At 50.2% G+C, this 12,641-nt stretch overlaps 1 protein-coding gene across 4 annotated transcripts in view; it reads right to left on the bottom strand.

The window, feature by feature from the left end:
• Positions 1–12,641, bottom strand: part of PLEKHH1 (pleckstrin homology, MyTH4 and FERM domain containing H1) — a 54,632-nt gene that overhangs the window by 14,726 nt on the left and 27,265 nt on the right. For 2 of the 4 annotated variants that reach the window (XM_081513454.1, XM_081513455.1), the window contains 10 exons: positions 11,244–11,327; positions 9,664–9,745; positions 8,793–9,532; positions 6,338–6,416; positions 5,590–5,681; positions 3,302–3,452; positions 2,989–3,131; positions 1,608–1,718; positions 584–670; positions 113–274 (listed from right to left, as the gene is read on the bottom strand). In XM_081513454.1, the coding sequence (XP_081369580.1) occupies positions 113–274; positions 584–670; positions 1,608–1,718; positions 2,989–3,131; positions 3,302–3,452; positions 5,590–5,681; positions 6,338–6,416; positions 8,793–9,532; positions 9,664–9,745; positions 11,244–11,327 (1,731 nt within the window). Of the gene's footprint in view, positions 1–112; positions 275–583; positions 671–1,607; positions 1,719–2,988; positions 3,132–3,301; positions 3,453–5,589; positions 5,682–6,229; positions 6,417–8,792; positions 9,533–9,663; positions 9,746–11,243; positions 11,328–12,641 lie in introns of all 4 variants that reach the window. The other 2 variants (XM_081513453.1, XM_081513456.1) reach the window with 2 other exon arrangements.

The following is a 12,641-nucleotide window of genomic DNA, read 5'->3' as shown; positions in this document are numbered from 1 at the left end:
GAACCTTCTGCAGAAAGCTGTGTCAGGAGGGGACCCCCCACCCCTGGGACTCACTCCTGGCTCCCCTGACTCTCAGGAGGCCCACATGCCTCCCCCATCCCCCCATCCGTACCTTGGTCAGCCAGCCCTTCACGGTGGGCTTGGTGCCCCCCTGAGGTGGGGCTGGAGGCCCAATGGCCTGGACCTTCAGCAGGCTCTGCAGGACACGGATCCACTCCTCCAGCAGGCTGGGCGAGTCAGCCGTCAGGTAGTAGGTCTTCTTCTCAGAGATGAGCTGGGGGGTGAGGGGGTGGGGGGGCGAGGAGAGGAGGATGGAATAACAGGGACCCAGCCATGAGGTGGCACAGAACTCTGGCCCACCAGGCCTTCCTTCTCCTCATTTCCTCCATACCTCTCCTACCTTCACTCCATCTCACATCCTGCCTCCTCCTCCTTCCTCAAACCCACAAATGAAGATTGATGCAAATGTCAATGTAATGTCTCTCATACATGCTCATGTTGCCCCATCTTTGTTTTCATTGGAGCCATATCCAAACCCAGCACCTCTTCTATCTAAAACACTAACTGCCAGGAGCATGCTCACCTGGAACGTCTGTGCACCTTCCCCTCGAACAATCTGGCAACGGGAGTTTAGTTCCACTTGGCCTTGAGGTTTCCGGATGACATCACTCTATAAAGAAAGGAAGGAGGGAAAAGATGTTGGAGCCTTCCCAGACACGCTGTTTTCCCTCAGATCTTACTCCAGGTCACAAAGGGGAAAGAGACTCCCAAGCATTCCTGGGCTGCAGTATGATGGGTAACTTGTTCTGGATCCTGGTTCTAAGTAAATGGAGCAATGATTAGAGACATGGGTCCTGCTGATCCAGGCCTCAAAAGTATAGCTTGAACCTTTTTAAAAATTTGGTAAGAAGCCACTAAGTTATTCGTGAGCTATAAAGCCCTTATATTCTTTCTACTATATATTTTATAGCAAGTGTCACAAACAGGTGGCCTGTATATCATCATTACCCTTTCCAGACATTATTAATCAATCAGAGCATGCCTACTCATTGAGTGGTGCAGGCTCAGAATCCTTAACATGGTGCTCAAGGCAGGTACTAACAATCAACTGGAGTTGCACAAAACACAGGCCTTTTCACCTTCTTTAAAACATTAACATTGAAAAAAATTAAAAAATAAAAAATTTTTTTAAAAAACATTAACATTGGTCCTCCAGGGAGATCCCACCAAACTAGGTCCTAGGATCCTAAGGCCCCCTAATTCCAAATAGCGTTGGAAGGAGATGGAGGAGGTAACAAGCTTCCCTGTTAGAACAGCCCAGATCACGTGAGGGCAGCCTGGGAATAGTTCATTTACAGGACCAGGCATAAGAACTTGGCTTCCGAAGGAAAAAGGAATCACCAAGCCAAGTGGTCTAGAAGTGTCCTTGACTGCTCAGGGCTTGATTTCACTCCTGGTCCCGTGTGCGGCTCAGAGCCTCAGGAACCTGCCCAGGCTACCTTCTCCACCTGCCAGACCTTCGCCCTCTGCCTGGCTTCCAGTCCCTCATGCAGTTCTAGGGCTTGGGTGGGTCCTTTTGCCTACTGTTCAGGGAAGGAAGGTCTCACCGGAGACTTGTAGTACATGATCTGTCCCTGTCTCAGCACAAACCAGCGCCTCTTCCACGTCTTCACCCGGCTTCCCATTTTCAGCAGGTAGCCTGATTTCTCCAGTGACTCCTGCAGGAGCGGAGAGGTGCAGGGCGAGAAGGGGAAAAAACCACTGGGGTTCCTGGACATCACACAGGCCAAAAGGGCCCAGCAGAATCACTGCTTTGTCATCAATTAAAACAAATTATTGAGTATCTACTGTGTGTGTCAGAGAAGGCGATGGCAACCCACTCCAGCACTCTTGCCTGGAGAATCCCATGGGCGGAGGAGCCTGGTAGGCTGCAGTCCATGGGGTCGCTAGGAGTTGGACACGACTGAGCGACTTCCCTTTCACTTTTCACTTTCACGCATTGGAGAAGGAAATGGCAACCCACTCCAGTGTTCTTGCCTGGAGAATCCCAGGGACGGGGGAACCTGGTGGGCTGCCATCTATGGGGTAGCACAGAGTCGGACACGACTGAAGCGACTTAGCAGCAGCAGCAGCAGCAGTGTGTGTCAGACATGACTTAGTGACTACAACAACGTCTGTTTTTAGGCAACTGCCCAGTTAAGGGTGCAGAGAGGAGTCATAAAGCATGGGTGGTCCTGCTGGCAGGGGGAGACAACACATGACCGTGAGTAGGTGGTGGATCAGGGGCTGTACAAGCGAGAGGCTGGCCGGGGGGGGGGCTCCAGCAGGAGCCAGACCTGAACCAGCCTTGGAAGGGAATCAGCCTTTCCTTCGAGATGAGCCTAGGGGAGGAAAAAGGCCATTCCAGGCAGCAGGGACGGGCGAGAGAAGTTTGGGGAACATGAGCTGAGTGGGGGAGGAGAGTCTGTGGAGGTGGAGGGGAAGACAAGACAGGCATCACAGTGGTGTGGAGCGAGGGCTGGGGAATGAGCCACCTGGATTCACCGCCGGCTCTGGAGCAAACAGCACACCTGAGCCTCAGGCTTCTCATCCACGAGATGGGGTAATAAGCCTGAGACGACCATGAGGACAAATGAGACACTGCATGCAAAGCCCTGAGCATGGTGCCCAGCACACTAAGAACTTAATAAATACACTGTTAGCGCTCAGCACCCCCATGTCAGCTAAAGAGGCAACACGTGTAAACTCCTCCTGCCCCACTGGGCCCCCTGGGCCATAGTGATGGGGTCTGTGTGCACTTGACCTCCTAACTGCACATCCCCAGCCCACTCCCTGAGGCCTCACATCATCAGTGGCAGCCCCCAGGCCCCGCTGTCCCTTCGCCAGTCCCAGGGACCCCACAGCTGCTGCCTGGGTCTCGTGCTGGAGGTCCACTCCCACCCAGCTCTGCCTCGGCCCCGTGGGGTGGGAGCAGAGCTCCCAGCTCACCCCGCCCGGGGCCAGCCCATCGGTGGAATAGGATGAAGTGCGCTGCAGTTTGTGCTCAGGCTCAGAGTAGTCACTGTCCAGGGAGCAAGCATCCGGGGGAATGGCGTAGTCACCCTCGGAGCTCAGCGAGGACATGGAGACACCTGTCCAAGGGAGGAGGAGTCCAGGCCTGGGTCCACACCCTCCCGGCTAGCCCAGCCTGGGAACTGCAGGGCCTTCCTCACCCACCAGGAACCCCCAAGTAGGACCGCCCATGGGAGGAGAGGAGGGGCCCCTCATTGTTCATACCCCTCCCACCCCCCTTCCTCCCTACCTCTTTTGATGGCCCGTGGGCTGCCCAGTCCACTGGTCTTCCTGGACTCAGAGCAGGGGAGTGAAGTTCGGAAGCTTGCCTGGGAGCTGCAGTCATCATCGGACCCAGAGGACTCGTCCACAAAGGGCACGGTGCTGATCTGCGTGGCTTTCTGAAAGACAGGCCCCCTCCCCACTGCAGCTCCTGCTGCAAAGCAAGCCCCCGCCCACCTGCACTTTCACTCCAGCTCCATGTGCCCCGGGTGTGGCCAACACAGCCTGTCTAGTGCACAGCCTCCACCCAGCTGAGACACCCAAAAGACAACTGTCCCCTCCCGACCTGACCACCTTACCCCTGCGTCCTCACCTCCAGACTTCTCTCTCCCCCACACACCATGTGGTCCCCAGTGGAGCTGCCCCACTGGGGCTGAACACCTGGCCACTAGGACCCTTGCTCCCTGCCACTAGGGGGCCAGAAAACCACAGCACCGGTCAAGTGTGAGACCGGAGCTTTAAAAGTGGGTGGGAATGACAAATTGAGAGATCATGGTAAAAATTTTAAAAGATCAATTACTTCAATGTTGGGGAAACTGTGCGGAAAAGGATACTCTCTATAGTGTGATAAAATCTTTTTAGAAGGTTATTTGGCACTACCTGTCAAAATTTAAAACATACATATTATCTACCCATAAATTCCACCTCTAGAACTAGGTCCTACAGAAATACGTATATATAAGTGCACAGAGAAGTATTTGCAAGGTGATGTTCATCGCAAACATTGATTTTAGAGAAAGAAAGAGATGACCCACATTGTGAATCAGGGGAGGACAAGTTAAGGTCATTAGGGATACTGGACAGCCCTAAAAAGGGAGGCAGAGCTGTGCTGCCTGTGGAGGCGGGGCAAGAAGACCTGACACATGGCTGGGTACACAGCAACGGGTAGACTGACATGTATGACGTCATCTTCCTTGTGTGTGTGTGTGTAAGAGGGGAACAGAAAATTTGTAAATGCACCAGAAGGCATTACAGAATAGACACCAAACCATTAGTGATAGTTGCCTCTAGGGTTAGGAATAAGGGAAAAGCAATGTAAGAGGAAATTTCACTTTTGGCTTTTTATCCTTCTACAAACAAGTTTTACAAAGTATTACTGTTATGATCTCAAAAAACAGTAACAAAGGCAGACCAAAAAGTATATGAAAACATCATGTTGCAGCAATATCTGATTTTTGTTAAAAATATATATATATAGAGAGAGGGACTTCCCTGATGGTCCAGTGGTTAAGAATCCATCTTACAATACAGGTGACATGAGTTTGATCCCTGGTCAGGGAACTAAGATTCCACATGCCGTGGAGCAACTAAGAGTCCACGTGCCACAATGAAAGATTCCACACGATGCAGTGAAGATTCCATGTGCTGTAACTAAGACTGGAGGTAGCCAAATAAATAAATGTTTTTTAAAATGCAGAAAAGCTATGGGAGTACATATGGGAATACATGTTTGAACACAAAAAATTCAGAATGGAACTCCCCTGGTCTCTGGGACAGACATGTGAAAAGATGAGGAGCAGGGGTGGAGCAGGCATTGGTTTAACCTCTAACTTTTTACTTTGCCCACAATCATAATGATGCACATCTTTGTAAAGGTAGAATTTTTCTAATAAAAACCTAATAAAGATATTGCTGTGCACCAGGAACTCATATAGTGTTGTAGGTCAATTATATTTCAAAAACAAAAAATCCTAAAAAAGAGATCAGACTTGTGGTTACTCGTGGGGTAAGTGCAGGAATTGGATGAAGGTGATCAAAGGTACAAACTTCTAGTTATAAGTAAGAACTAAGTATGTAATGTGAAATATGATAAATATCACTAACACTGTTATATGTTAATATACAAGAGAGTAAATCCCAAGAGTCATTATCACAAGGAAAAGATTTTTTTCTATTTCTTAAATTTTATATCTATATAAGATAATGAACGTTTATTAAACTTACTGTTGTAATCATTTCCTGATGTATGTAAGTCAAACTATTATGTTATACACCTTCAACTTATATAGTGTGGTATGTCGATTATACTTCAATGAAATTGGAAGAAAAATTAAAAATAGATTTTTAAAAATCTAGTAATATGGGGGTGGGGGTGGGGCAGGCACTGAGCTGCCTGCCCAGAGTTACGTGTGTGTTCAGAGGCCTGACCCTAGAGTTCGACTCTAGCCACTGCCTGCAGATACGGGTGGTGGTCAGGAGGTGAAGGAAGGGCCTTTCTGGAGGAAGACCATCCCTCCTCCAACAGCAGCTTCTTACCCCCTTCAGGGCTGTGTAGACAGGCACGGTGACGTTCTTGTAGACAAGGCCAGAGAATGGCCCAGGTGATGCCAGGGCAGGAGGGCTTGAAGCTGGAGGGGATGGGAGACAGGAATGAGATTCACTCCGGTGACATAACCCAGGAAGGGTTGGGAGGGAGGCAGAGACCTGAGCGGCGCCAGGAGGAGAGAGATCTGCGTCGACAGCATTCCCTGAAAGAAACAGCACTCTGGACAGACCGGGTGACAGATAACAGGACGAGGGCGAAGGTCTTCCTCAGTCCCACCCTTGCCAAGGTGAATTACAAGCCATGTGACTCCGGGCTGCTCGCATCACCGTGGGGACGCTGTGGCGGGTGACTCCGGAGCCACACACAGCAAGGGGTGGCGGCTCCTTCAGGGGGTTAGCTAAACCAAGGTACTGGGCTCCGGCAGCTCACAGTCCTGGAGCACTGCGGCAGGGAAAGCCTCGCAGGTGGAGGGCTGCTGGAGGTCCCGCCTCCAAAACCCCTTCCAGCCCTGTAATTGGCTACAACTCCGTTCACGCCCACTTCCCCTCTGCACTTGATGATCAGAACCCTGCAGCTTCCTTCTCCCTCCAAGGAGGGGGCCCTGGCCACGTGCTTTCACCTGAACCTCACCTGTTGTGGGAAGGAATGGGCTGCAGGTGACCTGGCCTGGGCGTAGCTCAGAGTCCTCTCCTCCGCGCACGCCCACCCTGCCCACCACAGGAGCCACTTGGGACTCACCGCAGCAGGTGGCATTACTTCTGACAGACACTTCAGACAGCCGCATGCCTGACGTGGCCACAGCGTAGATCCGGCTCTCCTGGAACAGGGCGGTGGCAGGGAGTCAGGGCCCACGCATCCCACCCACCCTTGTGCCCAACCCAGCCCTTGGCTTTGGAGGCGGGCAGACCTGGGTCCGCATTCACGCTTAGCCAGTGACTCCGAGGGTAGGGTTGGGGGGATGTGGGGGCAAGTTAACATCATTTCTGGACCTCATTTTCCTCAGCTCTAAATGTGGGGTTCCCTGGTGGCTCAGTCGGTAAAGAATCTGCCTGCAACGCAGGAGACCCAGGTTTGATCCCTGGATCAGGAAGACTCCCTGGAGAAGGAAAAGGCAACCCACTCCAGTATTGTTGCCTAGGAAATCCTATGGACAGAGGAGCCTGGCGGGCTTTGGTCCATGGGGTCACAAGAGTTGGACACGATTTAGTGACTAAAACCAACCAACCAAAATGGGCATAATAAATAATACCTTTCAGGCTGTTGTGACAATCAAATGAAATTATCAACAAAAACATCTAACACCTGGAATATAGCCAGTGCTCATCAGGTGATATTTATTCCCTTCCTTGATGTGGCCCTTCCCTTGAGGCAAGGAAGTTCAGGAGGAAAGAGGACCAGGACCTGTTTCTCTGCATCTTAGAGCCCTAGAAGTTGGGGCATTGACAATGAGGAGGTGAGAGCCCCATGGCAAGGACGTGCCCTTTTGTAAGCCAGTTGTTAGAAAACTGAGACATCTTTTTTTCCTACGGTAACAATGTCATATCATGGTTAGGCTTCAAGCTCAAAATCCTAGCTCATCCAGACTGCTGAACCCCACCCCAACTCATCCCTTGCCCCTCAGGGTTCCCTGGTTCTGAAGCAGGCCCACAGGCCTGGGGAGCTTTCCTTAGGGTTTGGATCCCTCCCAAACAACCCAGAAGTCCCACCTATCCTTTTCCATATCTCTTTTCCACTCAAGGTAAAGGGAAAACAAAGGCCCCTTCAGGTGACAGGTGAGGCACAGGAACTAGGAAAGGTTGTTGGCCTGGCTCTCGGGGTTGGGGCGGGAAGTGGGGTGGATGCTACATCAAGGCCACTCCAGAGAGGAGCGGCAGTGCTGCGGCACTTGGGGGAGGGAGGGATGGGCTGGCAAGGGCTGGGATGAGAGCCTGCAGTACCTGGAGGCAAGGGAAGGGAAGTGACGGGCAGCAAGGAGGGATTACGGGGCGGGGGTGGCACTGGGCTGGGGCAGGGAATTCTCTGCTTATGTAGGGCAGATAAATTGGGTCCAAGTGGTAAAATTAGGCATAAAAAAGATTATTCCTGCCAGTAGCGGCTGTGGAATTCAACCACGGATAGGCCTCTGACTTCACAGATAGACAGTGCAACTTGTGGGATTTAGTTTAAACAAATGCAAGAGTGTTTTAAAGGTTACCTGATGCCTAACTCAGGCTTCCCAATGCAGGAGACACGGGAGACGTGGGTTTGATTCCTGGGTCAGGAAGATCCCCTGGAGGAGGGCATGGCAACCCACTCCAGTATTCCTGCCTGGAGACTCCCACGGACAGAGGAGCCTGGTGGGCTACAGTCCATGGGGTTGCAAGGAGTGGGACATGACTGAAGCAACGGAGCACACAGCACACAATGCCTAACTCACAAGGTTATTTTGAGGACTATCAGAAGAAGGAACTCTATGTCAGCAAGTAAGTCCATCTGACTCCCTCAGATTGAGAAACAGCCTTCCCCCAATTTTCAGTCTCAATTTTTCCTATGGTTACGGCCCAGCTGGTCCCACCCAAGAAAAGAGGTTGGGTTTTCTGGCCATTATGGTTCCCTAAGGTGACAAGAGTGATCCTGTCTCAGGGACAGAAGAACCTGAGCCCTCTTGCCGAATTCTCCCTTCGTGCCCACCTCTGCTTTAGGACTCCAAAGCATCTGGATTTACAAAATAGCAGTGAAAAAGGGAGGGATGGTGCTGGTGGTGTTTTAACCTCACCTGGCCCCTGCCCTGTTTCCAACAACCTCTCCCCTTGCTGTGAACCACTGCTGCAACTAATCACCAAATACATACTAACATACTTAATCCTCAGGGCAACCCTATATAGCAGGTACTACTATCCCCATTTTACAGAGAGGGAAATTGAGGCACAGAGGTTCAGTAGCTCACGCTAGCTCACAGATAGTGATTCAACCCTTCTGGTTTGATCCTAGGTGCTCTTAGCCACCACACTGCACCTTCTTGGAGAGTCACAAAGATTACACGAGAAAACAGGCACGCAGCTTGGCTGTGGCCCAAGCTCAGGAAACAGCCGGCCACCAACTGATGATCAGAAATCTTTGCTCCGCCCCTTGTGGGCGGGGTGGTCTGGGCACCAACAAAGTGGTCATATCATCAGCCGGGCCCCTCTGTCCTGTCCCTGGGGGAGCCTCTTACCCAGGATGGAAAGCGGTGCAAGGGGGGTGTGGGTGGTTTGTTCTCCACATCCACTTCCTCCAGCTCTGTTCCCGGGGCCTCCTTCCCCGCGGCGGGTTGCTCCTCCATCTCCATCTTCTCCGGTTCCTCCCGGGGCTCGGCTCTGACCGCCCCCTTGGGAAGGCTGGGGGTGTGGAAGGCTGAGAGGGCCCCCACCTCAATGCACACCACGTGGCTGAAGTGCCCAGGGCCTGCCTGAGGCTGGCTGTGGTGCCGCTTGGCCAGCTGGATGCTGTCCCGGAGGGTGCTGGGAGCCCGGGCCTTTGGCAGGGTCAGGCTGCAGCCGGGGCCACCTTCCTTGGCAGAGGTCTTCGTCCTAGGGAGCGTCCCTCCCTGAGCAGTGACCAGGCCCTTACCCCAGGAGGCCAGACCATGCCTGGGGGTGCGAGGCCTCAGGCACAGCTGGCCAGGAGAGCCCTGTCTTCCCAGATGAAGTGGAAGGGTCTTGGCCTCTGATGTTGCTCCAGGGTGGACCGTCTGGGAACTAGAGTCCTCCATGGGGCTTCCTACTTTAGGAACAGAGTCTTTGCTCTGCAGGGCACCTGGAGAAGGTGCAGAGATAACTGCCTTCAGGGCACCCTGAGCCGTAGGACCACTGTTCTGCCCCGCTGGCTGGGCCCCTGGTCCCAAAGGGACAGACTCCTGCTCTGTGGTTCCCTGGGGGGCCACCAGCAGCTTCCCTGAAGGTGCCATCTGAAGAGCTGTGGTTGGGGAAAATATAGGCATATTAAGAGCTCCCCCAATTCAGCCACTACCCACCACATACACAAGCACCCCCGCCCCCTCCACACACACCCCACCCCCCCAGTCCCCGCCCAGCTGGCCCACTTACCTTCCAGCGCACGCTGAAGGGCTCCCACCTGCTCCGCCAGGTGTTGATTACAGCTTTTCAGGTGCTGATTCTCCATCTCAAGCTAAGCATAGAGAAAAATGAAGATTTAGAATACTCAAGCCTACAGGTTTAGACAAATAATTCAAAATAAGATTAAAATCCTTCTCAAAGATCAAATCCTCAAACAAGAACCTGTGGTGCCCTTAACCCAGTCCACTGATGACTCTTCTGGGAGCCCTGACCTCTGCCTTCCCTCTGGGCTCCCTAGTTTTGGTTGGGAGAAGAAAGCCCTTGGGCTTTCTTTCCTAGGTTGTTTTAACCTTTCCAAAAAATGGTGAAATATAACCCCAAAAATGTATTCCACACCCATGAATATCTTAACAAATGATTCTGAAATGAATAGTCATGTGATCACGATGCAGGTTAAGAAAGAGGAATCTGCCAGCACCCCAGACAACCGAGACTCATCCCTCCCCAGTCACCCAGTCCTCCCTCCCCACCGAGGCGACAAGTCTTCTGAGTCTCTAAGACGCTTTTCCTTGCTTTCTGTGTTTTGCCATCTAAGTGTGCATCCCTATGCACATATCATGTAGTTGTGCCCATCAGAAATTTATGTAACTAGAACTCTTCAAGATGGACTTCTATCTGGCTTCTTTTGCTCCACACACCATCCATGAGATCCAGCCTCAGAATGGATGCATTTTCTTGGAAGTGAAAGCCAATACACTTTTACTGAGCTTCTTTTAGCAAGAGGTCAGGGCTGTGGAAGATGGAGTAACAGGCGTCAGCTCTGTCCCCAAGGACTAGTCTAGCAGGTGACCTGAGATGTGCATCCACAGATGGGACAAGAGGCAAAATGAGCAGCTACCTCCCGCAGGTGTGGGTCACTTATGTCAGGAAAGAGGGAACCAGATGAGTGTTCGCTCCTCTCTAAACTTTAATTCCCTTTCCTTTTGTTTAGAGGGTTTTTTTGTTTTTTTTTCCCCACAGTGCTATAGCTTCTAGTCCTGAGTTTCCTAAATAAAGCTGTAGCAAGTGATGAAACTATGAAAAGAGACGGACAGAGGTGGAAGTAGAACAGAGACAATGGGGAGTTAGTGATTAATGATACAGCGTTTCTGTCTGGGGTGATGAAAAGTTTTAGAAATAATGGTGATGGGTACACATCACTGTGAATGTACTTAATTCCGCTGCATTGTACACTTTAAAGACAGCTCAAATGGTACACTTTATGTACATCTGACCATCAGAAAAAAAGTTAAAAGAACGGCGAGGACAGAGGGTGGATGGTAAGGACCATGTGTGCTTCTCTGAGGGCAACTGAGAGGACTTCTCCGAAGGGAAAATCCTTCCTTCTCCCCGGACACAAAGCCAACCAGCAGCTCGAGGGAAACCCAACCCAGACAACAGGAAGGGGAAAGGGAAGTGTCTCCACCTCTAAGCTGAGTGAGGGACAAATGGTTAACAACATGAAAGGCAGGCAAGATCCCGAATACAGATGGAAGCAGAAAAACACAGGGGGCCCAGAGCAACCCCACGCAGGTCCCTCCCAGGTGTTCTCAGACCAGCTTTTAACTCACTTCTGCTAATTTCAGTGTCACCCATTCCTTGATCTTTGCAGCTTTTTCTTGAACAGCTTTTGCCTCTTCAGCTCTCATCTGCTTCTGCAAGATGGAAAGACACTTTAGTTAGTCACGGCAGTCCCTGGTTTAGTGAATAAATGGAGGTGGCAGGCCCTGAGAAGAAATATCACCGGACTGGATGGAGAAATATTACCAGACTGATACGGAAAATATATTCATTTATGAATTTTTAGAAAATATTCTTAAAGTGGGAAAGGCCTTCCTAAGCATAATACAAATCCCAAATAGCCATGAAGGAAAAGACTAATAAATCTACATCGTCACTATAAATTACTATACAACCAAAAAAAGATGCCCTTAAAATTAAAAGACTAACTGGAGGGCTTCCCTGGTGGCTCAGTGGTAAAGAATCCACCTGCCAATGCAGGAGACACAGGTTCAATCCCTGGTCTGAGAAGATCCCACATGACATGGAACAACTAAGCTAAGCCAGTGCACCACAACTATTAAGCCTGTACTCTACAGCCTGGGAGCTGCAACTGCTGAAGCTCATGTGGCCTACAGCCCATACTCTGCAACAAGAGAAGCCACTGCAACGAGAAGCCCGTGCTTGTAACTAGAGAGGAGCCCCTGCTCGCCGCCGCCACAACTAGAGAAAAGCCTGCACAGCAACGAGGACCCAGCACAGCACTCAACGAACAAAAAACCCAATCGGGGGATGATTTGCAAAGCAAATGATTTACATACAAAGGGGATAATTTGAAATGAACAAACGAATAAATTATGCAAAGGATATGAATAGATCAACAGCAAAATAAAGGTAAAGAAACCCATGAAAAGCTGCGCAATCTTAATTATAATTTTAACAATGCAGATTAAAGTGACTAGACTAACACAACCTAAAAGTTTGACATAACCCCAAATTATCAAGGGTGTTGGAAAACAGCTCACCTCCTACAAACTGGCAAAGCCTTTTGGGGGAAACACTTGATAGTATTTGTCAACATTTTAAATGTCAATACCATTGATCTAACAAATCTACTGCTTAGCAATCATTAGTTGCATTATTATTTGATAAAGCAACAAAAACAAAAAAACCCTCAAAACTGGAAATAACCTCTAAGACTCCACAAATAAGGGTTTGGCTGAATAAACAAAATGAAAATGGAACACTGTGCTCTGATACACAGGAAATGGTCACAATGAACAGTGATTAGTGGCGAGGAATGGAAATGAAGGATGATGCCAGAGGGAAAAATGCTGTCATTTTATATCCTTCTGGTCCATTTGTATTTTTTACTATAAGCATGTACTACCTTTACAGTTAAAAAGCAAAAAATAAAGGTAAATTAGCACATGAGTGCAATTCCCTCAAAATAATCAATAGTATACAGT

This window comes from Giraffa tippelskirchi, chromosome 7 (assembly GCF_054371585.1).
Source record: "Giraffa tippelskirchi isolate mGirTip1 chromosome 7, T2T-mGirTip1v1.2.pri, whole genome shotgun sequence".
Taxonomy (NCBI): domain Eukaryota; kingdom Metazoa; phylum Chordata; class Mammalia; order Artiodactyla; family Giraffidae; genus Giraffa; species Giraffa tippelskirchi.
The sequence above is the reverse complement of the archived record's forward strand: the minus strand, read 5'-3'. Positions and strand labels throughout refer to the sequence as shown.